The sequence below is a fragment of the Rhineura floridana genome, chromosome 11 (genome assembly GCF_030035675.1).
Source record: "Rhineura floridana isolate rRhiFlo1 chromosome 11, rRhiFlo1.hap2, whole genome shotgun sequence".
Classification (NCBI taxonomy): Eukaryota; Metazoa; Chordata; class Lepidosauria; order Squamata; family Rhineuridae; genus Rhineura; species Rhineura floridana.
The window spans coordinates 24,539,523-24,567,305 of NC_084490.1; the positions used below are offsets into that span (position 1 = coordinate 24,539,523).

General features: G+C 40.1%; 2 protein-coding genes across 2 annotated transcripts; both read right to left on the reverse strand.

The window, feature by feature from the left end:
* LOC133367545 (vomeronasal type-2 receptor 26-like) lies at positions 1 to 10,124 on the reverse strand. The gene is made up of 5 exons (XM_061591637.1): positions 9,949 to 10,124; positions 9,207 to 9,498; positions 2,955 to 3,182; positions 2,262 to 2,388; positions 1 to 899 (listed from the first exon to the last, which is right to left on the reverse strand). The coding sequence occupies exons 1-5, from the start codon at positions 10,122 to 10,124 to the stop codon at positions 1 to 3; spliced, it is 1,722 nt and encodes a 573-aa protein (XP_061447621.1).
* Positions 10,125 to 15,179: 5,055 nt separating this feature from the next.
* LOC133367546 (vomeronasal type-2 receptor 26-like) lies at positions 15,180 to 27,600 on the reverse strand. The gene is made up of 6 exons (XM_061591638.1): positions 27,506 to 27,600; positions 25,348 to 25,639; positions 22,533 to 23,393; positions 20,308 to 20,535; positions 19,671 to 19,797; positions 15,180 to 16,084 (listed from the first exon to the last, which is right to left on the reverse strand). Exons 1-6 carry the CDS (start codon positions 27,598 to 27,600, stop codon positions 15,180 to 15,182), a joined length of 2,508 nt encoding a protein of 835 aa, XP_061447622.1.
* Positions 27,601 to 27,783: the final 183 nt, after the last annotated feature.

Here is a 27,783-nt window from a genome sequence, read left to right on the forward strand (position 1 = left end):
TTAAGGTCTCTTTATTAGCTGTTCCTTGCTGTTTAGCTCAGGCCTCAGCAAAATAATATAACATCTGGGGGAAAAGATGCAAACCAGCAACCCAGCACCAGAAACTAGGATAGAGAAGATCTCTACAGCAACCATGTATTTCCCTTTAGTGCTCAGGTAGGATGGAATAAAGGATAACCAAACACTGCAAAAGACCAACATGCTGAAAGTGATGAACTTGGCTTCATTGAAACTGTCGGGTAATTTCCTGGCAAGGAAAGCCACAGCAAAACTAATAATTGCCAGAAAGCCCATATAGCTCAGGACAGAGCAAAACATCATTACAGACCCCTCATTACATTCTAGTATAATTTCTTTTGCCACTGAGTAACTGTCTACATCTGGGAATGGGGGAGAGGTTGCCAGCCACAGACTACAAATGCCTGCTTGAATGAGGGAGCAGGAAATGACAATGGAGTTGGCCAGCCTCTTCCTCACCCATTTCCTTATCCTGGATCCTGGTTTGGTGGCCATGAAAGCCAGAACCACTGTAATGGTTTTTGCCAGCACACAAGAAACAGCCACTGAAAAGATGATGGCAAAAGTTGTTTGTCGGAGGAGACATGTCATCTTCTGAGGTTGGCCAATGAACAGGAAAGCACAAAGAAAATAAAGTAGGAGGGAGATGAGGAGAGTGTAGGTGAGGTTCCGGTTGTTGGCTATGACTATGGGAGTGTTGTGGTTCTTCCTAAATGTTCCCAGGACCAGAGCTGTGATCAAAGAAAAGGAAAGAGCAAAACAGACTAAACTGATGCTCAAGGGGTCTTCATAAGACAAGAAACTTCTATCCTTTGGAATACATACATCCTGGTTCTTGCTTGGATAGTTTTCATCTGAGCATTTATTACAGTCATTCATATCTGAAAAAAAGAAAGATGTGGTCCTGATTTCACAATCATGCAATAACTGTCAATAATCATAGCATAACTGTTCACTGAGAACCCACTTTCAATTCAAAGCAGAGGTCAGTGCTGCTACTATGAAATGTGTCAGGGGGTGGTTTAACTGGTTAAGAACTAACTCATGCCACATGGCTAAGGATATGGTAGGCTGAGATCAGAAAGGCATGCTAAAGGCATCAAAAGCTTGTGAAGAAGCAGTGGTGGTTAGTGAGTGGTTCCCTAGGAAAAACTGGCAGTGTCCTGAATGCATAAATAAGGATGCTGGTAGTGATTCCTCCCTCACCTCTCAGAACAAGGAAGCAGCAGTTTAGGCTGCAGCCAGGGCCATTCACATTTGCTGAATGTAGGTGCTAGCTCTGGATGCCAGAAGTAGTGATAATTCCCTCTCTAGGTACAATTAGAATCACACACCATCAGGCTACTCAGAATGCATAGATATTCTTGCTTTCTTAATTTATTTAGAATACCCAAGGGCCTATGATCACAAAGACGCACAGACACACACATGACCAGGGCCGGTCCCAAAGGGTGGCTAGGTTGGGCCCTGGTCGAGGGCCCCTGGAGCTACAGAGGCCCCTGAGAGGCCTCTCAATAGGGTGGGGGAGGAGTAGCACTCCTTTTCCACGATCTGCGGCAGAGTACCTGCCACAGATTGCAGTGAGGGAGCTTCTTCCACTCGCCTGTTCACTGGCTCCACCTACCCGTCTCTCCTATCTTTGGAGGCTGCAAGCGCAAGACTGCCATTAACCTAGGTTTCCCTAAGGGGCTGAAGCCTCCGGTGCCATCTTGTTTGATGGCAATGATGAGCACACGTAGCAGCCCGTGCATCCGCAAAAGACAGGAAAGACGGAGCAGAGAATGGGCAGGCGGAAGAAACTCCGTCCCTGAGAAAGACAGGTAGGCACATGTGCACATGCGTGTGTGTGAGTGACTGTGCATGCATGTACACCAGGGCCTGGGGCAAGCTGGTGCCCAAGGGCCCTGTCATGTCTGGTGCCAGCCCTGCACATGGCAGAATATTCTTAGTTCTGAACCTTCCTCCCAGCCCCTCCATTCAAAACCATTTGATCACATTTCAGGTATTAGAGAAAAACACTTATGATGCATGCATAACTAGATACGTCTGTCTGTCTCAATTACAGCCATTCTGTTTTATAAGTTTATACACCATGGGTTGGATCCAGCCCAAGTTAGTTATATTAGGTCACTTTGAAAGCAAGTGGACAAGTTAGTCACAACTTCATTTCAGTTCCTTTAATTTCAATGGATACTAAGTGCAAGTACTAAGTCTGGATCCAACCTTCTATGTATAACTCTTACCCTCCTGGTCTGAAAACTTCCCTTCTGGACATGGGATGCAATCGTAGCAGCAAGATGGCTCCCCCTCCTTCACTTTCTTGCTTGATCCTGGATGGCAACTCTCAGTGCAGACAGAAAGAGGCTGAGTCTAAACCACAAGTGAAAGAGCTAGATGATAATCATGAGAATAATGAGTTTGGAATCCTCATTGGAATCCACAGAAATAAGTCACGTGGACCAGTAGTAATTGATAGCTAAATCTGTTCTTAGTCTCAATTTGCCTTGTCTTCTGCTCCAGCAGCTTCACTCCATTGCTCTGAGCCCCTTCCTCCACTCTCTTCTGGACTCCTACTGGGAGGAAGGGTGGGTTATAAATAAATAAATAAATCTCTGCTCCTTCTGCCACCTCTACTGGTCCCCTTTGAAATTTAGTTTTCTCTTCCATCTGCTCTCAGTTGCTCCTTCTGGTCTTCTTATGTCTACTGTTGCTTCCTGTATCCACCTCTCTTCCCTCCCCCATTCTGGCTCAGCTATTAGGGCAGAAACTCATCAGTCCTCTTCATTTTATCAATTCACACATATATTTCAATCAAAAATCAGTATTTCATAAGCCTTTATATTTATTCAATGAACTTAATTTTAGATATCAGGTCAGATATTCAGTGCTCATTCAAAACTGAATCTCTTTCCAAATAGCTAACACTTGGTCCCTACCTTGTTAAACCAGCTGTGCCATGTTATAGTATCTTCATCAATGGTGAACACTTCACCTGGAGGAGCCTGGGGATCTATCCTTCCAACTCTTACTCGATGGAAGGACTGATTGGAGGAAATAATCCAGTTGATAACATCCAAGCCAAATACAACCTCCCCATTCTGGTTGAAGGAAACTTTGTCCCCTGCACTGTTGTTAAATGAGACACCTCTCAGAAAGTGATGGAGCTAGATTGAAAAAAGAAAACAAGAATTTATAAAAGGGTGCATATGGAGCTTTCAAAATATAATCTAGTGCTGGGACAGGGAGGCCCCAGCCTGCAGGCCAGATGTAGCCCATCAGAGCTCCCCATTCGTGCCACAGTGCCTGCTATTCACAAGTCCACCTCAGCACCACATTTAGGCTTGGGGTGGGGAGACTTACAGAGCTAACTAGTGTTTTTTCCCGCCTAAATGTGAATGGGTTACAGTTGGGAAGAGTTAAATCTTCTCACACTCCCTCCCCAACTGCAACCTCACCAAAAAGGCCCAATGTTTTATTTGGGTTTGTAAAGAACTGTGCATTCTAGTCAATAGCATGCTTTTTGCAAGTCTTATTGTATTGGGAAAGGGGAGGAGAGGTTACCCTGAATGACTGTGCCATCAACAATGAATAGGGCCAGTGGCTGTGGCTGTGACATCATTTTCTGCAGAATGAATAATATGTAATGGAGTGTCATGTATTCTTCCATTCAATCCAGTCAGCAAAAGATTATAAATGCATATATGTTCCAAATGGCATTTGGGTACAAGATCTGCCAGGTCTCACATCCAAACCTATGGTAACTTTTCAAAGAACTCAAAATTCTTAAAGAGTGGGTGCCTGGCTGGTTCTGTGGGGCTCTAGATATAGGTTGCATTAATATTGAAGACAAATGGCTTTACAGAATTCAGAATTATTGAGGTTTCAAGGATACTTTAAAAGAAATGGGGGTGCCACAGCATCTGATTGTCCTGATGCGCAACCTATACTCTGGACAAGAGGCTACTGTAAGGACAGAATATGGAGAAACCGATTGGTTCCCCATCGGAAAGGTTGTGAGACAGGGGTGTATTTTATCACCCTATTTATTTAACCTGTATGCAGAACATATCATACGGAAAGCGGGATTGGACCAAGATGAAGGAGGTGTGAAAACTGGAGGGAAAAACATCAATAATTTAAGATATGCCAACGATACCATACTACTAGCAGAAACCAGTAATGATTTGAAACGAATGCTGATGAAAGTTAAAGAGGAAAGCACAAAAGCAGGACTAGAGCTGAATGTCAAAAAGACTAAAGTAATGACAACAGAAGATTTATGTAACTTTAAAGCTGACAATGAGGACATTGAACTTGTCAAGGATTATTAATACCTTGGCACAGTCATTAACCAAAATGGAGACAATAGTCAAGAAAGCAGAAGAAGGCTAGGACTGGGTAGGGCAGCTGTGAGAGAACTAGAAAAGCTCCTCAAATGCAAAGATATATCACTGAACACCGAAGTCAGGATCATTCAGGCCATGGTATTCCCCATCTCTATGTATGGATATGAAAGTTGGATAGTGAAAAAGGAGGATAAGAGAAAAATCAACTCATTTGAAATTTGCTGGAGGAGAGCTTTGTGCATACCATGGACTGCAAAAAAGACAAATAATTGGGTGTTAGAACAAATTAAACCAGAACTGTCACTAGAAGCTAAAATGACGAAACTGAGGTTATCATACTTTGGACAAATCGTGAGAAGACACGATTCACTAGAAAAGACCATAATGCTGGGAAAAACAGAAGGGAATAGAAGAAGAAGAAGACCAAAAAAGAGATGGATTGATTCCATAAAGGAAGCCACAGACCTGAACTTACAAGATCTGAACAGGGTGGTTCATGACAGATGCTCTTGGAGGTCACTGATTCATAGGGTCGCCATAAGTCATAATCGACTTGAAGGCACATAACAACAACAACAACAACAACAAGGATATTATGTTTAAAGTGTCAGTTCTGAGTAAGTTTGGTTTGTCTGCTGTTGAGTATTCCATGGAGTGTTAAAAGTTTAATACAAACTATGACAAGTCTGATACACTCTATGACAACCTAAGTCTTTAGGGTGTTTTTTTCTAATTTCATGCATGTTGAATTTTTTTATGGGATGATTGAATACTGTCCTAGGTTTTTAAGAATAATTAATTTAAAGTTGCTTATTATCTCCTTCTGGGAGGAAAGGGTGGGATGGATGGATGGATGGATGGATGGATGGATGGATGGATGGATGGATAAATAAATAAATAAATAAATAAATAAATAAATAAATAAATGTGGTTATAGCTCCTGAAGAAAGAATATTGTATGCCCAAATGAGCATTACTAAAATAGAAGTCTTGTTTCAGTAATCACCAGAGTCTGCCCTCCTTCTTCTTTTGTTCCTACCAGCTCTGACTACATTTATTTTCATTTTTTGCCCCACCTCCTAGTGGAATGAAGCTCCCACAAGTCTGGTCACAATGGAATGCAGACTTAAATTCCCCATCCCTGATCTAATGGTACCAGTAGAATGATGTGGTGACCATTTTTTAAAAAAAGTTTGAGGGACAATGTACTCATCCTTGATGATGCTGTGATTGCATAAGGGGATACTACAGGAATGAGCAAAATCAATCAATCAATCAAAATTACAAGCGTATATGTTGTTTATACAGAACAAAGAGTCATGTGGCACAAAGCCCTTACCTGCCAAAATTGTTGTTTCTGAAGCTTCAGTCTCCCTCCATCCACCATTCCTATTTGTTTCACTCTAGATAAAAACATGGCATGTAAAGCATGGGCCACAGCATAGACAGCATTGTATATGCTGTAGCTTTGACCATGCACTGTCATTTCAAAGAAAGATCCATGAAGTCTCTCTACTTTCTCTGTCCCAGTACAAATATCCCCTTCCACATGATCCACAAATTTATTTGGGAATACACATCCAAATGCTTGTTGCCAGAAATCCCAGATAAAATCGTCACCTTCTATATTGGAAGGGTTTCTGCTGTCAACATATTGATGAAACCCTGGTATATCCTTGGAGTGAATTCTGAAGGATATGCCACCATGGAATATTCCTGCATCCCAGTTCCTTTGATAGACCAATGAAACAAATTCCAGTTGGGCTGTTATCCATACTTTACCTTTTGCATTCGTTGTCATGTGCTCTAGTTCTGATAGATATGGAAGCCATCTCAACAATACCATGGAATATGATTCTCCATAGACCACCACCACATTGGCTTTGCTGCTCATCACTTTATCATGCATTTTTGCTCCCTGTTTCATCATGGCATAAATTTCAGTAACAAAACTAAAACAGGGCATTCTTTCTAGAAAGGCAAAACAGATGCCACTCTTGTAAAACAGTGGGAGCACAATTTGCAGAAATCTTTCTCCATTGTCATTATCCATTACAATGACCCCAATCCATGTCCACCTGAAATGCAGAAGCAAAGAGAGAATCCCTGCAAACTGGTGGCCTTCCTGGGGTGCCATCTGGTAGAAAAGAAGTCCTGGGGTTTTCTCATTCATCACTGGAGCAGGGCCATAAATGAGCTAAAGACAGATGGATGGAGAAGGTGATAAAAAGAGCATTTATATAGCAGTGTCAACTGTTTCCTGTATTTGATGTATGTAATCCAAATGAGAAAGGTGGGTCCATGTTCCCAATTTAGGGGCAAAATATTCTGTAGGGCCTGTAGAAAGATGAGAGAGTCCTGAGACAGTGGGTGAAGCAGACTGTTGTCCTGATATTTATTAATAAGGGTTCTGTTTGTGCACTGTTCTTTCACCCAGTAGTTTCAAACACCTGAATCTTCCTTTTCTGTTATCTTTAACACTTGGTGGTGGAGGAAAAGACCACAGGCAGCCGTTACCCATCAGAAAGTTACAGCTAGTAAGGGCTTTGGGAAACATATTAACCTTACATATAAACTATGCTTGCAATTCCTAGAACATTGTTTTATTATTGCAATAATATATTTTGGAGCTTCAGATAATAGGGGCTGTTGGTGGGAGAATGGTATACTCTTTCAAATATATGTACCATAGGATCTTGGAGAAAGGACGGATTATTATAAACAGGACTGAGATAGGGGAATAGCAGTCAGTTTGGTGTCATCCAGATGTTGAACTACAACTCTCATCCCTTGGCCATTTTGTTTGGGGCTGATAGGAGTTTGAGTCCAACAACATCTGAAGGGCATCAGATTGGATACCGCTGGGATAGAGATCTAGACATCTGCTTTCTGAGGGAGTATGGTTGGTATACTGTATATTGTGGGAATAGTTCACTGTCTTCTTTAAAAACTGGAGAGCAAATGTTGTTAGCCAGAACAAGCTGAAACTGGTCAGCAGATCTTAGTTACTGGGCAGAAAGAAACAAGTCTACCATTGGTAATCTTCTGTCTTGCAGTTATAAAAAGTAACAAAATGTCTTGTTTGGAATCAGAGTTCCAGCACTCTTAAATAAAACAAAACAGCACTTATATCATGACATTGTGTATTTTTCTATCTTCTTTAACCTCCAAAAGGCTCAATGCGAGTTCATTTTTAAATGGTACATGATCCCACCCTGTCAGACTGAATAAAATAACTTGCCCTTAGATGTTGGAAATGCGATACAGAATATACAGATTTTAACTAGCCATGCTCAACTGTCTGGGCTTGTCTCAGCTACTATGCATAAAATCATGAATGTGGTGTTTCCAGCTACCCCACTACCTCTGGCCTTTGGAGGGCTTGCAAGAAGTGGCTGCAGGAGTGAGACTGCAAGTAACATCATGGGTGGGGTGTTTCTAGGAGCAAAGCTGAAACTGTCTTAATTTCCTTTTATTTTTGCCATGTTGCCAAGAGGTGTAATGTGGCCTGCTAAAGAATGTAATGTTATACTTATAGTATTCAAAAGGGTTTTGTGTTTGCTGTGACATTTTTTATTGTTTTATTACTGCTGTTCTATTATTTTATTTTGAGATTGTTTTTGTAATTGTTTGCTTTTGTTGTAAGCCACTTTGAGCACAAACTTTTTTTGTAAGTCGCTTTGAGTTCCATTTTGGGGGGAACAGTGAATAATACATATCATTATTAATATTAATATTAATATAACAACAACAACAACAATAATAATAAACTGTAACTTGATTTGGTAGCATCTCCTGGATGTCAGAAATAAAATAAAATAAAATAAAATGAGGGAGCAATCCTATTATGGGTCTTATGATTTTTTCTTCATATCTATGTAAGACATCTGATTTTACATTTATTAATGGCTGCTAAGGTTCTCTTGAATATTCACACCAACAATGTGATTTATTTCAGAAACAAATAGATGAATAATGTTTTCACTTTTAATAAAGAGTATTATAATTTTGTTTATTTGAATTTAAATCTATTTTTGTTAGAGATTATGTTGGATTTAAGGATCAGTAAAATATGTTGGTAAAATAATTATATAGAAATCATAGTCTTTATGCAAATAAATTATCTATCATCCTATTACATTATATATATATAGCTAGATAAGCTAGATAAGACACCAAAAATGCAATTAACAATTGCGTGAATGTTTTTAAAAAAACTTAATTGCAGATGTGGGTCCTAATCCAGATCAAAACTGAATGAATGAAAGTGGAAAGGGACTGAAAAGGTTAAAGCCCTTCTTTCCCTTCACACAAGGATTACAATCTGGATCAGCACTTCCACTCCCCCATCTTCAATTTATTTTTTAAAAAGCCATCACACTATTATTTATTTAGTTATTTATTTACTGCCACATAGCCGAAGCTCTCTGGGTGGTGATACTCATTGTGAGCAATGTACAAAGGAAAAAGAATTGACAACTTTAAGCATTGGAAACAATGAATGGGATGTCCATGTGAACATTTATTGTGATACTGCAGAGGTGTTATCTGCTTTTCAGATCTGTGGGCTTCAAATCCGTACACCTAAAAGTAGTACTAAATCTCAATTATATTTTATGAATGTTATGTTCCAATTACACTTTTTCTCATTAATTGGGTTTTCTTAGTCAAAATATGACATTCAAAATAAATAAATAAATGAGAAACAATCGACAATATGATTGTCCCAAACACACCGATTTCTCCTTCCAACCCACAAAATAAAATCTGGAAGAAGCAAGGAAATATGGAAGCGGTATTAAGTTTCCATAATCCATACAGAAACAGGCACAGGTGTTTTACCTGTGGAACCTTATAGGTATCCAATATAGTTGCCACATAAAGGGAGATTTGAGAATCAAGACCACCAATGACAGCTGTTAAATTATTCTGGATATCACATATGTAGTTGGGGACAAATTTCTCCAGTGTGGATAAAAGTAGCATAGTGGCATGATACGTCTTCCTTGCATCAACATAGCTGTCATAGATATAGAAGCCCAGGGTGTGATTGGGTAACAGTTGAGGGTTTTCATTGATCTTCTTCACTGCAAATGCCAAGGCCAGGATGTTCTGGTAACTTTTAGGCACCACACTAGAACAAGAGTTGCATGTGTTAGAATATACCACACATACAGCACAATCCAAAAGATATCATAATTACAGCAGTAACCACACAGAGTTCATTTACTCCCTGGTAAATGGGTATGGAATTGTACGTCTGTCATTCCATACACGTTTGCCAGGGAATTAACTCCAATGGAATTGGAATTAACTCCAATGAACACAATGAAATTTGCATTCCCTTGTGCTTAATTGCATTAACTTTTCCCCACAATCTGTATTAGTAACAGCACATCCCTATACATGTCTACTCAGAGATGTCCCATTTCATTCAATTGGATGTACCCCTCCCAAGAAATTGTGTTTAGGATCACAGCCTCAGCCGCTGTTTTGGACCTGCAGTTCTAGGAATGATCATTCCAGTGGAATAATAAATGGAACTTTAAAAACAAAACAAAAAAACAAAAAATTAAGTGCTTACACAAGCTCCTCAGGCAATGCAGATGGAGGTTCTTCAGTGAATGTTGCTGAATTGGAGAGGATGCCACCATGAGAAACAATGCCACCAATGATGAAATCTCCTGACTGATGAAATGTGTGAAGTGGATGGTGTGGATGCTGGACCCTGCATTTCACATTATGGGCCTGGAATGTCATGTGAGGAAACAGTGCCAACAGAAACAATCCTAGCACCAGCATCAATACAAGGACAAATCTTCCCCAAACACACAAATTTCCCTAGTTTATTCTACACTACTATCATTAGAGTCTCTATGAGTAAAACTATTGGCATTAATGGTAGCTTACTCTACTCATAGCATATGTTTTAGGGTATATCAGGCAAGCTCTCAGAAATCATATTTGACATTCGCGGTCACTCTCCCTCGCTCTAAATGATGCTGGGTTTATTTACGACATCCTTCACAGACTTTGCAATTAGTTTTGCTTGTGGCCACTGAAATTCCATAAGGGGCTGGGGAGCAGCATTAATTATATCATTTTCATAATTACAGCTGAAATTAATCACCTGTTCAAATCTTCTTTATGTGTGTGTGAGTGAGTGAGTGTGACGATTTTATGTATAAAGTTCACATGAAATGCAACTTAAACTGTTTCTTAAAATAAAGTTGTTTTTAATGTTGTATTTTAAATTATTGTGACCTGTCCTAGGACCTTAGGTTGAAGGACAGGTTAAAATAATAATAATAACAACAACAACAACAACAACAACAACAACAACAACAATAATAATAATAATAATAATATAGGGCTCTTCTTGAGAAAATGCCATTGGCAGTGGCAATCTGTAGAATAAAAATAGGCTTGGATTCCATAAAGCCTCAGTGAGGGACCCTATAGGAAAAAAGTTCCCTCAGTCCAACTTTTTATAAATGGAAGTTTAGATATTTTTGCTTCTTCAGTTTCTATATTTGAAGTTGCATGGAACTCCTTGCACACAATAACTCATATCTTCTCAGTGTGATCCTTTTCCGCTGCCACCCATTCCCTTAGAATACTGTAAAAAAAACCCCAAACATCTCTGAGTCCTGGTAAGTTTGGTATGATAGGCCTAGCCATGAAACTGACACAAATACAGGATGGACTATGCAAGGAGCAGATAATTTAAGTCTAGTAGCACATTTGGTTGCTTTAAATAATAATAGAAATGACACAGCTGTAATTATTAATCTTAAGGACAGCCTGCTGGATCAGGCCAATGGTCCATCTAGTCCAGCATCCTGATCTCAGAGGGGTCAGCCAGATGGCTATGGGAAGCCTGCAAGCAGGTCCTGAATGCAAGAGCACTCCCCTTTGCAACTGGCATTCAAACCATACTGCTTCTGACAGTGAAGTAGAACATAGTAGCCACTGATAGCCTTATCTTCCATGAGTGGGCACTGTAAAGTTGTCTCATTTATACACTACATTGTAATTTCTTTGGGACCCAGAAGTATAGCATAATAAGTAGGGCTGTGCACAGCTCCCCCTATCCTAACCAAGCTCCCTGATCTGATCCAGGCCAACCCAGGAACAGCCAGCCCAGCCCAGATCCAGCCCTGAATCAGTTCTGGGTTAGGATAACGTTTAATTAGAGTTTTTAAGCCCCATTTAACATACTGTTGGGAGGGGGTGGGGAAATAAGAAGATGCTATGTCTCCTTCCCTCCCCATCTGACTGAGAGCAGGAGGGTTCACTCCAGTTGCATAGGAGAACCCTCCCTGAAGTCAGCAGGATGGAATGTTCTGCTCATCTGCAGGGAATACATTTGTGAAGAGTACCCTTCCTGCAGCCTGAAAGACTGAATCCTCATCTCACCAGTGGGGAGGTGCTTGTGAAGGAGCACCTGCAGCCCACAGGACTGAATCCTCCACTCATCAGCTGGGGTCTAAGCATCTTAACAGTGTTTAAAGATTGGCTTAGTAAAGTACATTTCAAGAGTATCTGTTATGAATGATGGCTACTAGGTCTGGAAGAAAATAGAACTTCCTCCCTATTAATGATTTCCCCATCAATTAAAGGTTTATGAATAAGTCATGGTTTACAGTCCCAGTGAGCAAGAGAAGCTGACCTCAATTGTTGAAAGATGTCTTCTCTCTTTAGATATCACTAAAGCCAGTCCCCATCTGGATACTCAGAATGTGTAGTTATTGTCTTTATTTACAATACCCAGGGGCAAAGGCTCATACAGAGACATAGGCACACACACACACACACACACACACACACACAAGCCCTTCTTGATTAGACCAAACTATCTTGTAGTTAAGCATCCTCTTTCCATTGTGACCAGTGGGAAGCCAGGAAGCAACACATTAGTTCAGCAGGACTGTCCCGCTCACGTTCCTCCACTCATGTTCCCCAACTGGTATTCAGAGCCATATTGCCTCTGATTACTGGAGAAAACCACTGATAATATTAATATTATTATTAGTTTAATTTAATGTATTAATTGCTGCCCATGAGGCATCCTGAAGCAATTTACAAGATGAGGTGGTGTAGGCAATGCTTATCCAAATTGCAGATGACACAGTTTTGTGTCATCTGCAATTTTGATAAGGATTCCCTACACCACCTCATCCAAGTCATGAATAAAATCGTTGAAGAGCACTGGGCCCAGGATTGAGCCGCGCGGTACCCCACTGATTACCTCCCCCCAATTTGAGAAGGAATAATTGATAAGCACTCTTTGAGTACAATTTTTAGCCAATTGTGGTTAGTATTTCAAGTAGTTGAACAGTGATACTTTTTCCATTCAGCCCACATCTAGCTTGCTTGCTAACCAGAATATCATAGTGTATGAGGTAATACCTCACTGCGTAAGTGCCAGGGGGTTAAAGAGCATTCCCTTATGTTACTATCTGGACTTGACCGTATAGGTAGGAATGGAACCACTGTAGTGTATAGCCACCAATATGCATCCTATTCAATTGATCCTGGAGGATACTATGGTCAAGCCTATCAAAAGCTGCTTAGAGACTGAGTAAGAGAAGCTGGATTTCACTCCCCCTCTCCTCTCCCAAAAAGGGTTGTCCATTAGTATGACCAAGACTGATTCAATCTCAAAACAGGACCTAAACCCAGACTGAAGTGGATGCAAATAGTGTCATCAAGAAATATTTGAAGTTGCTCCACTGCCAGCCTCTCCATCACCTACCCCCAAAACTCCTTATTAGAAACAATAGTGCAGTTTTTTTAAAAAAATAAACACACATAAAAATTCTTCAGTTTTCACCTTTTTATTAACTCTTCCTTGTTTTTCAAATCAAGTATGAACACAATAATATAACATTTGGGGGAAAATATACAGCACAGCAGTTCAGTGCTGGAGGCTAACATAAAGAAATTCTCCACCGTAGGGTTGCCAGGTTCATGGCCCGAGACTGATCCTGTATCTTTAGGAGAAGAGAAAGTCAGCCAAGTGCAGGTGTTCTTGCAACACGGTAATGAGAAAAACCACTAGGTGGAATTCTCCCTTCCCCCTGCACAACTTTTAAAGATACAGAAGACCTCTTGGTTGTCAGGCCCAGCCTCCAAGAGGTCTTCTGTATCTTTAAAAGTTGTGCAAGGGGAAGGAAGAATTTCACCCTGTGGTTTTTCTCATTACACTGTTGCAAGAACACCTGCACTTGGCTGACTGTCTCTTCTCCTAGAGATACAGGATCAGTCTCAGGCCATGAACCTGGCAACCCTACTCCACTGCAACCATGTATTTTCCTTTGGTGTTCAGGTACTATGGAATAAAGGATAGCCAAATAAGGGAGAGATATGTTTATGGCATTAGCAAGAGCTGCTGAAACAGAAGATAAGGAAAAAGGGGGAGGGAGGTTGTTAGGAATGTTGGGATTAAGTAATTTCTGGACTAGGGATTTTATGCTTTGGCAAAGGTCTGGCAAATCATCCACATGTCTGATTGTTATAGGACTGCTTTAGGTGCTTATACCTTTAAGTGCTTGCAAAGGAAAAGCCAACGCCCCTCAAAATAATCCTGGTTATATTTATAATATTCTTCACAAGCTTTGCTGTTTGTTTTGCCTGTGGCCAGGGAATTTTGAGAAGCAGCAGATTTAATTATATTCGTTCCAATAATCAAACAGGAATGTAGTTATTGAGTCAAAGATGGGCATTGCATGTGGAATTGCTAAAAAAAACTTGTCACATATTCAGAACTGTCATATTTTCATTTGGTTAGATACCGTAATAAGGGGCCAGTGGTGTTGTGGTATATTCTGAAGTTAGGAACCCATGATAACAGCCTCCGTAGTCATGCTCCAAGGAGGCTGTGAATACAGGGTGGTTTTCTTAGCATCTTTGCACTGGGATGGGGAGAGCTGAGTTCACGTCCCTGATCAACTGCAAATATCTTAGAGAATTCATTGGTCAGGACTCACAACAGACATTGCCCTTTATTTAACACAAGAAACAATTTCTCAAAAGATTCAGTACAAGCAGAGTAATTTCCCCGAAAAAACCATCCCAGCAAAGTCTGTGGAAGAAAAATGCACAGCACCTGTCAATTGCTAAATTACATTTGAATTCTTCAAAAAAAGCTTTTTCTGATCTTTTTTGATCCCATATTTGGAATGGATGGTCATCCAACTGACCACTGATTCACTACAGTTTCAAGTCTGTATGCTTAACAGTTTTCTAGCCATAATGTGTAGAACCTACTATCCTTCTACTGATACCTCATTATAATGTCAAAATGTGATTCAGCCAACTCAACCTTCATGTTAAATAACTGTGGCCCTACATTAAAAATGAAATTTATTTACCCTCACTTAGAATGTTAATAATTATTTTTCTGATAGATGAAATGATCCTGATGCATAACAAGCATTAGTGATGGTTTGATACATGTTTTATTGTTCAGAATTATGCTCAAAGTAATTTGGATGTAATGTAGTTCACAAGAACTGATGAGAGCATCAGCAGATGCTGCAAGACAAAAAAAAATAAAACTACAGTGTATTGTTTCTGGAAGAGCTTCTGACATGGAAAATGAAATAATATGAGGTGGGTACAACATGTATGCAGGATAATGTAGGCATTTTTTTCCAAATTAATTTTTCAACTAGGGAGAATTTGGAGATCTTTTGATAATATCAACATATTCCAGCAAAGGAGAAGGTGATTAGAAACACTGTATTGGACACACAAACACACACTGCCTTATCTCTTGATTACAACATATAGAAAAGCATAGTTATTTAATTATTCAGGTTTTTTCTTTATTAGCTGTTCCCTATTATTCAGTTCAGGTCTCAACACAATAATATAACATTTTGGGGAAAAGATGCAAACCAATAACCCAGCACTGGAAGCTAAGATAGAGAAGATCTCCACAGCTACCATGTATTTTCCTTTTGTGCTCAGGTAGGTTGGAACAAAGGACAACCAAACACTGCAAAAGACCAACATGCTGAAAGTGATGAACTTGGCTTCATTGAAACTGTCAGGTAACTTCCTTGCGAGGAAAGCCACAGTGAAACTCACAATTGCCAGGAAGCCCATGTAGCCACGGACAGAGTAAAACATAATGACAGAACCCTCGTTACATCTCAGAATCATTTCTCCAATGACTGAGTGCATGTCCACATCTGGGAATGGGGGAGAGATTGCCAGCCACAGAGTACAGATGCCTGCTTGCATAAGGGAGCAGGAAAGGACAATGGAGTTGGCCAGCTTTTTCCCCACCCATTTCCTCATCCTGGATCCTGGTTTTGTGGCCATGAAAGCCAGAACCACCATGACAGTTTTTGCCAACACACAAGAAACAGCCACAGTGAAGATAATGCCAAAAGCAGATTGTTGGAGGAGACAGATCACCTTCTGAGGTTGTCCAATGAAAAATAAAGCACAAAGGAAACAGAGCAGGAGGGAGATGAGGAGGCTGTACGTGAGATTTCGGTTGTTGGCTTTGACAATGGGAGTGCTGTGGTTCTTCAGAAATGTTCTCAGTACCAGAACTGTGATGAAAGCAAAGGAAAGAGCAAAGAAGGCTAAACTGATACCCAAAGGTTCTTCATAAGACAAGAAGTTTCTGTCCTTGGGAATACATACATCCTGGTTCTTGCTTGGATATTTTTCATCTGAGCATTTATTACAATCATTCATATCTAGAAAAGAAAGATACAATCATGACATACATGCCATTGATCACAGCAACATCCTTTGACTTTTCCTCTCACTCAGAAAGAAAAAAAGCTGTCTCTATTAATACTGCAAGATATAGTCTCTGCTGTCTGATAGCAGGAAATGTGGGAGAGGTTAGTTTAATTGGTTTAGAAATATGCAGTGTTAGAGCAGCATCTTGGGCTATAATGATAAGGATGTGGTAAGCCAAGTGAGATCAGAAAGGCATGCTAAATGCGCCCCATGATTTTGAAAAAAACATTAGTGCCATGTGAGGTCATTACCGAGGAAAAAATTGACTGTGTTCTCAGTTTTGTAGTAAAGGAGGAGGGGAATCCAGCCCTTATCCTCCAGAGCCAGGAAGAAGCAGGGGAAGATGGGATGGTTATGCAACCAGGGCCATATATACTATATACATTATTGCTATATGCAGAGTCACTCCAAGATTGGTGAAGACTGCTGATGTCATCAGTGGTGAATAGCTGCTGGGCAACCATGGCTTTGCCCTCACTGGCTGCTGAATCCTCCACCTCCACGACTTCTTCCCAGCACTATATTATAGTTTTTTCCTTCTCTCTTCTATTATGGGTTTGCGTATCTGACTGCCTCATTGGCCATCTCTCATTCGTAGTGACTGCCTTGTTCTGCATTGGCTGAAGCATCTCAACAGTGCTGAAGGACAGAGCCAGGAAAATACATTGCAAGAGTCACCTGTCAATTTGAGAAAGGCATTGATGATGACTACTAGGTCTTGGAAAAAAAGAGGCATCCTCCTTACTAGTAATTTTTCCTTCAGAAAACAACAATCAGCAAGTCATATCTGACAGTCCAAGTGAACAAGAGAAGTTCATCCCCACTGCTGATATTGATAAAACTTCTCACTGTCTGGCTACAGCTGAAAATGTGTAGTGATGGATTTAAAAGGGAATTAGACAAATTCATTAAGAATAAGCAGAGCTTGGAAGATTACTTTTAAAAAGTAATAAATTACAGTTACAATTACTTGGCCCAAAAAGTAGTAATTACCGTTACAATTACAATTGCTCTGAAAGTAACTGATTACTTTGCTTTTTCTCAAAAGTAATCACTACAATTACATTTCAGTTACTTTTTTAAAAAAAACTCCTACAAGGTGCTTGCCTTGGCTGCTGCACATCTAAGAAGCCTAAAACAATATTAAAAATAAACACACACACACAGGGGGTAGTAGAATAAAAAATTTTATCCATAAGATTAACATAATGGCGAGACTTCCCAGGAGGATCCCTCCGCCTGTGCTGCCTCTGAGACGGGCTCCCGTCTTGGATGAAACTTATCCAGTTTTAAATTCAGTCAGAAGGGTTTTTTCTGACCGGGGATGATTTCTTCCAGATAAGGAAGAAGTGTGAGATCTGCCACATAGTTTTGTTTCGATTGTTGGAGCCTGGAATTCGTCAGAATTGTCTGTCTTCCAGCAGTTCAGACAGAGCGAGGATTTTATGCTAGCTCAGCTGGATAAGTGACCCTTTTTTTTTAACGGACTAGCAGGCAAACCTCCTGTCTACATTTATCATTTTCTTATCTATATAGCTAAAGAGATTTGTCAAAGTAACAGCAATTAAGATAACCTAGATGAGGTAAGACTATCCTTCTTTATTTACGGAACTAAGGAGGAAGAAAATATAAATAGCTTATCTTTTTTTTTATTGCAAAAAGCTGACATGGAAAATTGCGTTTTAAAGATTACAACGGATGAGAGCTTTCTGATTGGGAGAGATAAGAAATCTTTTTGATTTACAAGACTTTTGTGTAATATATATAAGGGACTATTTTTTCTGATCTACTTTTTTTGTTGTTGTTGACGAATCTGCTCATTCTCTCTGCTACTAGTTATTTGAACGCTGTGAACTAAAAGCTGTTTTTGCACTTCTGGACATTTAAGAGATAAGGACTGTCTAGCGTGTGACGTTAGTTGGTTGGAAAGATTAACTCCTTTGTAACTGGATAAAGAAATAAACTGCTCTTTGCTTGGGACATTGAAAATTGAAGGAGTTTTGTTCTTTTGGTTTTAAGAATGGCAATTAAGAAGATCATGGATGTACAAGAAGGGACTTTATTTCTAGACATGTTTCAGAAAATAATGGATGGGATTAACTCAATAAAACAAGAACTGAGAAATAATAGACAAGCGTGGAGAACTGAATTTCATGAAATGAGACAGGAGCTGAAAGAAACTCAGGATTCTATGAGAAAGGAGAATAAAGATAGATCTGGAAAACAAAAAAAGGATGAAAGAGAAATTAAAGGCAAGGTTCAATCTATGGAGATTGGCTTAAATATGGACATGAAAAAAGATTTGGATTTCCTGGTTGTGACGGATCCTGGAGATAAATATTACAGTTTGGAATACAGCGCTGTCTCTGAAGGAATTGAAGAGATTGGAGATAAAGATATTATCGGTTCAAAAAAATTCCTGGACTGGAAGGATTTGATGGAACTTGAAATGGAGAAAGTTAATAGAATTAATCCCTGTTTTGTGTCAATGGAAAAACCTTCAAGAAATGTACTAGTGTATCATGTGGAAAAGAGGAGCAGAGATGCGGCTTTGAAACAATACTTCAGTGTTACATTTGGATTTGATGGTAAGAAAGTATCTGTGATGGAGGAAATTCCTATCAGACTTTTATTATATGACTATGACAGCAAGATTTTTGGGTGCGTAAAGATGGAAGATGGACCCAATATGGATAATGACAGAAGAGCGATTTGAAACTACTGGACTCAGTAGATTTGATGAGTTGGATTAATTGACATGTTTATTTAGAAAAAAATTGATTGACATATATCTCAAGGATTGGAAACTTCTCTTTGACTTTTTGTGGAAGATTAAAATGGTATGTTGTTAATGAGATTTGAAACCAACTAAGATAACTGCTGGAGGAAGGTGATTTTATAATCTATTAAGAGATAGGTCTGTTATATATTATAGATTTATAGTTGAATTATAGTGTTTTGAAATTACTGGATTAAGTAGATTTGATGAGCTGGATTAATTGGCATGTTTATTTAGAAAAAAAAAAGATTGATATATATCTCAAGGATTGGAAATTTCTCTTTGACTTTTTGTGGAATATTAAAATGATATGATGTTAATGAGATTTGAAACCAACTAAGATAACCGCTGGAGGAAGGTGATTTTATAATCTATTAAGAGATAGGTTTGTTATATATTATAGATTTATAGCTGAACTATGACAAATCGGAAGTCAATATTTTTATATATATGTATTTTTTTTGTATTGTATTAGTTATTGATTTGTGTTGTTTTCTTTTTGTATTATTTTGGTTTTGAAAATGAGAATAAAAATTAATTGAAAAAAGAAAAGATTAACATAATGGCATAACAGAATCTCACATCCCCCCAAGCAATGAAGTTACCCCAACTCTTGAAATCAAGAAGAGAGAGAGAGAGTGAGAGACAGAGAGTGAGAGTGAGAGACAGAGAGTGAGAGTGAGAGACAGAGAGAGTGAGAGACAGAGAGAGAGACAGAGAGAGAGACAGAGAGAGAGACAGAGAGAGAGAGATCTTACCATCCTGGTTTGAAATCTTCCCTTCTGGACATGGGATACAATCATAGCAGCAAGATGGCTCCCCTTCCTTCACTTTTTTGCTTGATCCTGGATGGCAGCTCTCAGTACAGAGAGAATGAGGCTGAGTCTAATCCATAAGTGAACAAGCAGCACGAAGTATGAATTTGCAATCCTAATTGGAATTCTCAGAAATAAGCAACATGGAGCAGTAGGAATCGATAGCCGCATCCATTCCTAGTCTCATTTTGCCCTTTCTCTTCCTGCAGCTTCTTCACCCCGTTCTTCTCAGCCCCTTCTCAGCTTTACCATCTCTTCTCCTTTCTCCACTTCTACTCATCCTCTTTGAACCTTAGCACTCCTTCAGCTGTCTGCTCCTGTTTACTCTCAGCTTCTACCTCTGGTCTCTTTTTGTCTCCTGTTGCCTCCTATATCCACCTCTATCCACCTCGCTTCCCTCACCCTTTCTGGTACAGCAACTAGTTCAGAAACCTGTGGTCCTCTTTGTTTTAGCAATTCACACAATAACTTTGAATCTAAAATCAGTTTTTCATTATATTAATTTAATAAACTTAATTTTAGACATCATTATATTTATTCAGTAAAATATTTTTAGACATTGCCATCATTTGGACCATACCTGGTTAAACCAGCTGTGCCATGTTATAGTATCTTCATCAATGGTGAACACTTGGTCTGGAGCAGCCTGGGGATCTATCCTTCCTACTCTTACTCGATGGAAGGACTGATTGGAGGAAATAATCCAGTTGATAACATCCAAGCCAGATACAACTTCCCCTTTCTGGTTGAAGGAAACTTTGTCCCCTGCACTGTTGTTAAATGAGACACCTCTCAGAAAGTGGTGGAGCTAGATTGAAAAGAGAAAAAGCAAGAATTTGGAAGAGGGTGCATCTGGATATTTCAGACTAAGGACTAATGCAGGGATGAGGGATCTCTGCTCTGTGGGCCAGATGTCGTTCATCAGGGCTCCCATGTGGCTTGCAGTGCCCCTTATTCTCCATTCCTCCTGAGTACTGCTTTAGGCTTACGGGGAAAATCCTATTAGGATAAATGGAAGGGGGTCAGCCAAAATTCAGTGGGGGGTGGCATTTTCAGTGTGGGTAGTTCTTAGCCAAGAAGACAAGATTTAAACTCTCAGTCATCCTTCTCTCCCCAACTGCAACCTCACCAAAATAAGATCCATGTGAAAGTTAGACTTTAAAATAACTTTGTATTGGAGCCAATACAATTTTCTTCGCAAGTCTAATTTTACTGGGGGGGATGAGAGATTGCAGTGAATTATTTCATATGTGTGGCTGGGTGTGTGTCTCTGTGTGAGAGTGAATGAGAAAGAGAATGAATGGGTGTTTGGGAGAGAATGAATAAATATCAGTGCACACACATGTGTATGATGAGTGTATACGTGTGCTGTGAGCAAGTGTGGAGTGTTCTGGCCCATTACCAGGACTGACCACACCCACTGTCATTTTTGCCCTGCCCACTGTATTGCCAATCACAGGAAGAATCTAGGTGTAATGAGAAGGTTTAGAAATAGCATGTGAATGGCCTCTGTCCCCTGATTATTGCCCCAAGCCCGATTTATGGGGGTGCTAATTGCTTCTGCACACTGTAACTGCAATGTATTGGAATCTGGAGAGTTCAAAATGCAAGCTCTCTATTCAGAAATGCTTAATCCTGTCTGTGAAACAGCCTTTGGGAAAAGTTATTCAGTTAAACTAAAACAATGCAGCTTGTCCCACACTTCTGCTCTGTCAGGTGGGATTGTTTATGGCTTTCTCAAGCTTTGAAGGGATGGTGCGCTAATGATGAGCTAAGTGGCTTATGGATGTTCTCAATTGGCTAATGTAAACAAGTAAAACAAGCAATCGACCTTGAGAAGGCAGATGCATTCACAGTCCACGCTGTCACGAGGACAGGGTCAGGAGAGATCGCCTGATAGTTAAGCCAGCAATCAGAATGATGTGAAGTTAATGATCTAATAGGTGTAAGGTGCCCCTCCTGGGTGGGGGGTTGGGATAAAAGTATGGGACCCATAGATCAGGGAGATTAAGCCTCCAGGGGACTGACACAGCCTTGAAGCATTATCAAAAAGCAACATCAAGAAGAAGACTGAAGATTCAACCCCTGCCAGGCAAGAATCTTTAGTGTACTGTTGGGAGATTTCCAGCCAGTGAACAGCATAAGACAGGGGAGCGAGGCAGAGACTGCTAGCTATTTAGTTTCATTTTAGCTGTATGCAAATGCTGCTCTAAGAAACCTTTAATTTCTTCACCACCAGCAGTATTGATTGTCTTTTGAAATTCTGAACTTAATTTGTCTTGTGCTTGGCAAGGGGCTAGGCATTTGATGTTACACCCACTGCTGGAATGACTCTCCCAGAAGGATTGCCATGAGGGGACCCAGCTTTCAGGCTGAAACTGATGCCCCATCCATGGCACAAGTAGAATATTTCTGTGAACAGTTTTAAAGTGCAAGACTGAAGGAAGATGTGTTCATCCTTTATGATCCAGAGATTGCATGAGGGCATAATTATATCAATCAGCATAATTGAAAACATATAACCGGTACATACAAAACAAAGAGTTGTAGCACATTAAACACTAACAAATTTAGTCCCTGCGGTTTATGCTCTAATAGAGTAACAAAGTTATCCATCTGGAAACTATTCATAAAATAAGTTCATAGAAAGCAAAGAAGAGGGCAAAATTGCTGATTGAAACGGGTTATTCTGGCCTTTCTAGAGGCCTAGGAAGGAAGGAAGGAAATGTTAGCATAGGAGGAATTTGGAAGGGTTTAGCACCCAGCATGTGGTGCTCTGTCACTTGAGGATGTTTAACCCTTTACCTGCCAAAACTGTTGTTTCTGAAGCTTCAGACTCCTTCCATCCACCATTCCTGCATGCTTGCATCTAGATAAAAACATGGCATGTAAAGCATGGGCCACAGCATAGACAGCATTGCAGATGATATAGCTTTGACCAGCCATCGTCCTTTCAAAGAAAGATCCATGAAGGCTCTCTACCTTCTCTGTCCCAGTGCAAATGTCCCCCTTCAGATCACCCAGAACTCGATTTGGGAATACACAGAAAAAGGCCTGCTGCCAGAAATCCCAGATGAAATCATCTCCAGCTGTGCTAGAAGGGTTTCTACCCTTAACAAATTGATGAAATCCTGGCAGATTGTTGGAGTGAATTCTGAATGATATAGCACCATGGAATATCCTTGCATCCCAATTTCTTTGATAGTTCAAGGAAATGAACTCCACCTGGCCTGTTATTACCCATACTTTACTTTTTATATTATTTGTCATGTGCTCTACTTCTGACAGATATGGAAGCCATCTGAAAAATACCATAAAATAAAATTCTCCATAGACCACCACTACATTGGCTTTGCTGCCCATGATGATATCATGTATTTTTGCCCCCTTTTGCATCATGGCTAAACCTTCAGTAACAAAACTATATTTGGGGATTCTTTCTAGAAATGCAAGACAGATGCCATTGTTCAAAAACAGTGGGATCACATTTTGTACAAAGATTTCTCCATTGTCATTATCCATCACGGTGATCCCAATCCATATCCACCTGAAATGCAAAAGCAGAGAGAGAATCCCTGCAAACTGGAGGTCCTCTTGGGGAGCCATCTGATAGAAGGGAAGGCCTGGAGTTTTGCCATTCATCACTGGAGCAGGACCATATATCAGCTAAAGAGAGATAGAAGAGAAAGACAATTAAAAGAGCATTTGTAGAGCAGTGTCAAGGATTTACATTCACATATACAATCCAATGCAGAAACATACTGTGGGATTTGAAGGAGGATGAGAGGGAATTCAGACAGTGGGTGAAGGAGCCTGTTGTCTTGATGTTTATGGATCAATAAGGATTATGTTTGTGGACTGTTCCTTTTCTCAATAATTATTTATGCTTTTAAAACACCTGACTGCATTTTCTGACACCTTTGGATTAAGACTTACAGGCCAAAAGACAACTGTTTCTGATTCTGTTTCCTAACTCCTAACTGAGCAGAGCAAAGGAAGCTGCCCCAGCTGATCTAGGGGGTATACAAGTGAGCCAGCTCTCAGAGAGCGAGACAACGGAGCAAGTGAACAGGGAGAGATAACAGGAATTTGGCAGTGGAGATCAGTGGGGGAGGTCAAGGAGGAGGTTCCTAACAAAACGTTTTCTTGTAGCACACAGTATAAACCAGTGGGACTCTCCTGTTAACCTTCAAGGAGGATAGGACAAAGCATAGGCTATTCCAATACAATTAGAAAGACAAACACAAAGATAGTAGAGACTAGGAAAGAAAGGACACTCCAGTGGTGGTGACCTGCGAGATGTGTGCAATGTTTGTTTTCTTGCCTGAGAACAACATGGTGTACATGTGCAACATGTGCAAGCTGGTTGTACTGTTAGAAGAAAAAGAGAGAGGCCTGGAGTGGCGAGTGGCCACATTCAAGGGTATAAGAAAAGAAGAAGAGTTCTTAGAAAGAATGCTACAACAACAACAGCAAGAGAAGTCCAGAAGGTAGAAGAACAGAAAACTGAAGCAACAGAGGAGAGTGTTGGCGAGGAAGACTGAAGTGGAAGAAACTCTGTGGAAAAGGTTGGCAGGAACAGAAGAAATAGAAGACAGTTTGCATTGATGGAACTATGGAACAGCTTTCAGGTGCTTGAGGATGAGACTGGAGGACACTCTGCAGAGGAAGAGTTACGGAAGACCCCATGGGACAGTGAGCGAGAATCTGAAGCTCAGTCAAGCAGAACAAACCACACCTACAAAAAGAAGAGAATAATAGTAGTAGTGGGAGACTCCCTACTTCAAGGGATTGAAACCGAGAAGACCCATGGACTCTCCAAGTATTATTTATTTATTTATGTGTTACATTTATACCCCGCCTTTCTTTCATCATGGAACCCAAGGCGGCATACATGTGGTTCCCAGGCAGTTTCCAATCCAGGCACTGACCAGACCCAGACCTGCTTAGCTTCAGCAAGGTGGTGGCCTCATGTGCCTTCAGCCCATAGCCTGGTCTCCCAATCATCTAATCAAGGAGAAGACGAGGATGAAACTTTTTAAAAGCAAATTGCCAATGTTTCAAGGAGGCATGATGTAACAATGTCTGTTGTGAGACAAATGGCAAGCAATCCTAGTAAGAAAAGGAGTCAGAGGTCAATCCATGGCTGGCAGGTATGTACCTAAGGCTCAAATGACACCTCATTAGGAAACAATGTTGCTGTAGGATACTCACTATGAGCAATATAAAAAGTAAAAAGAATTAACAAATAGAAACATTAAAAATAATGAATGGGATGTCCATGTGAATATGGCCTGCAATTCTAGAGAGATGCTATATATTTTCAGACACATGGCCTACCTATGTAAATGTACTACTGAATCTCAGTTATACTTTATAGATGTAATATTCCAGTTAATTTTTTTTTCATTTACAAATGAACTGTAAAGTTGTTGTTTTATTACATTTGGAATGGCATGCAAAAGAAAGATAGCTAGCAATCCAAAAGAAAGAGAGAAAGAAAATCTGATTATTCCCAGGGCATCCATTTCTGCTCCTGAACAACAAAATAAAATCTGGAAGAAGGTATGAAAGCAGTACTAAATTTCCATAATCAACACTTAGAGGCCCAGCTTCCTACCTGTGGAATCTTATAAATATCTAAAATAGTTCCCACATAAAGGGAGATTTGGGAATCCAATCCACCGATGACTGCTGTCAGATTATTTTTAATACCACAAACGTAGTTGGGGGAAAAATTCTCCAGTGTGGATAAAAGTAGCATTGTGGCATGATATGTCTTCCTTGCATCAACATAGCTGTCATAGATGTGGAAGCCCAAAGTGTGATTGGGTAAGAGCTGAGGGTTTTCATTGATCTCCATGACTGCAAATGCCAAGGCCAGGATGTGCTGGTAACCCTTAGGCACCACCCTAGAATGAGAGTTGCTTTACAACATTCCAAGCATACAGTACTCAAACAATTCCAGCACTGATGCAGACAATCCAAAATATATTCACTGATATGCAAAACCCCCTTGCGGTTTAAGAACCTACCTATAGCCAACAGAGATTAAAAAGCAGGGAAATTGGGTAGCGATAGTGAATACACCAGGGGAGCAGGAGACCTGACCTCCTCTCCAAAATATTGTGCTGCCCTATAAATTTGTAAAAATGCAAACACAATTTAGGTTGTTCTTTCACAGCTCAATCTACTTCCTGCATGGCTTGGAAGAATTTGGTAACATGTACCTCTGAGCATATCGTGAGTGGTGCCGCAATCAGCCCAAATAACAGAAACAAGACGTGCTGTGCTGATCTTGTTTTAGCAGGGAGGAAGCAACTATATTAAAACAATTGATATTCATATGGTCACTTTATATATGTTTGATTTACTTTGCAATTTTATTGAAGTTTCCTAGAGTAAATTATTTTCTTTTGCTTCTGTTTCTGTGAATATGTGAAGTACAGCGACACTCTGCATAATTTACACTGGAAAAAAACTCCAAAACAGTTGTGGAATAATGACATTGACTACTTTGCAGAATAGGCTCCAGGAACATGAAGAGTGTCTCAGTTTGCAGAAGATAAAACAGTGGGAGGTGAAATATATTCTAGCAAATTTCTAGGTGTGCTTTATGTTTTTAATTGACTATGTTTACCCTTCCTTAAGTGGAGTGGTTTAAGCATAGCAGGCTGAAAAAATGCATGTTTGTTTTTTTCAACAGCTAGATTCATTAACTGTGGAAAAAAAGCATAATTGTAGGGAAATAAATCCCACTGAACTCAATAATCATGTAAAGGATCAATTCATTCTCAGCAGATTTGCACAGGATCACATTTCTTATCTCCCAAAATAAAAAGCAGAGAGATTCACTAATAGGCAAAAAAAATGCTTGTGGTTTAAGAATGTACATATAACCAGCAGATATTTCTATCAAACTTTAAAAAGGAAGTAAATTGGGCAGCTACAGTGAATGCATCAGGGGAGCAGGAGACCTGACCTCCTCCCCCTCCCCCTCCCCTTCCACCTGCTCCCCTCCCCCACTTCACCCCTTCCTCCTTCTCTCCCCCTCCCCTTTCTCCTCCCCTCCTCCCTTCCCCCTCCCCCATGATCAGTTTCACCTATCCTAAGCATAATTGCAGGGGAGTAAATCCCATTGAACTCAATAAGCATGTAAAGGATCAATCCATTCTCAGCAAATTTGCACAGGATCCCATTTCTTACCTCCTGGATTAAAAAGTAGAGAAATTCACTAACAAGCAAATGTGTTTACATTTTTACAAATTTGTACGGCAGTACAATATCTCAGAGAGGAGTTCAGGTCTCCTGCTCCCCTGGTGCATTCACTATAGCTGCCCAATTTCCCTGCTTTGTAAAGTTTGATAGAAATATCTGTTGGCTGTAGGTACGTTCTTAAACTGCTTTTTTTGCCTATTAGTGAATCTGAGTAACTAATCACAGAGCAATGTTCTGTAACAGAGAAAGTGGTGGGAGGAAGAACTGAAAGTAGAAGGGAAAAGAAAATCTAATTAAAACTAGTTGTCAAAACTCCCAAATTCAGATCAGATGCAATCAAGCAGGTAATCTTACTAAACCTATCCCCACTCTTAAGGGAGTCAAACAGGGCTGCATCTTGGCTCCAACTCTTTTCAACCTTTACATAAATTCCCCAATCAAAAGCCTGATGCAAAGCCCTACGCATCACCCCACCTTAGCAAATAGACCCCTTTCGATATTACTGTATGCTGATGATGCGGTCCTTCTATCGCTGTCAAGCACTGGCCTCCGCCACTTACTGAGAGCTCTTTCTATTTATTCCACCAAGGATCTGCTGGTGATAAATCACAGCAAATCCAAGGTTGTAGTCTTCACTTGGAAGAGACTGCAACATCGATGGCATGTAAATGGCACTCCCATCGAACAAGTTTCATCATACAGGTATTTGGGAATTACCCTTCACTCTTCTGGACTTTGGCACCGGCAGGCAGCGAATGCTAGTGTGATTGCTAAGAGGACTACCAAGGCTCTTCTTCTTCTATATGAATGGTGGCCAATATGTGCCATCTGTGCTACA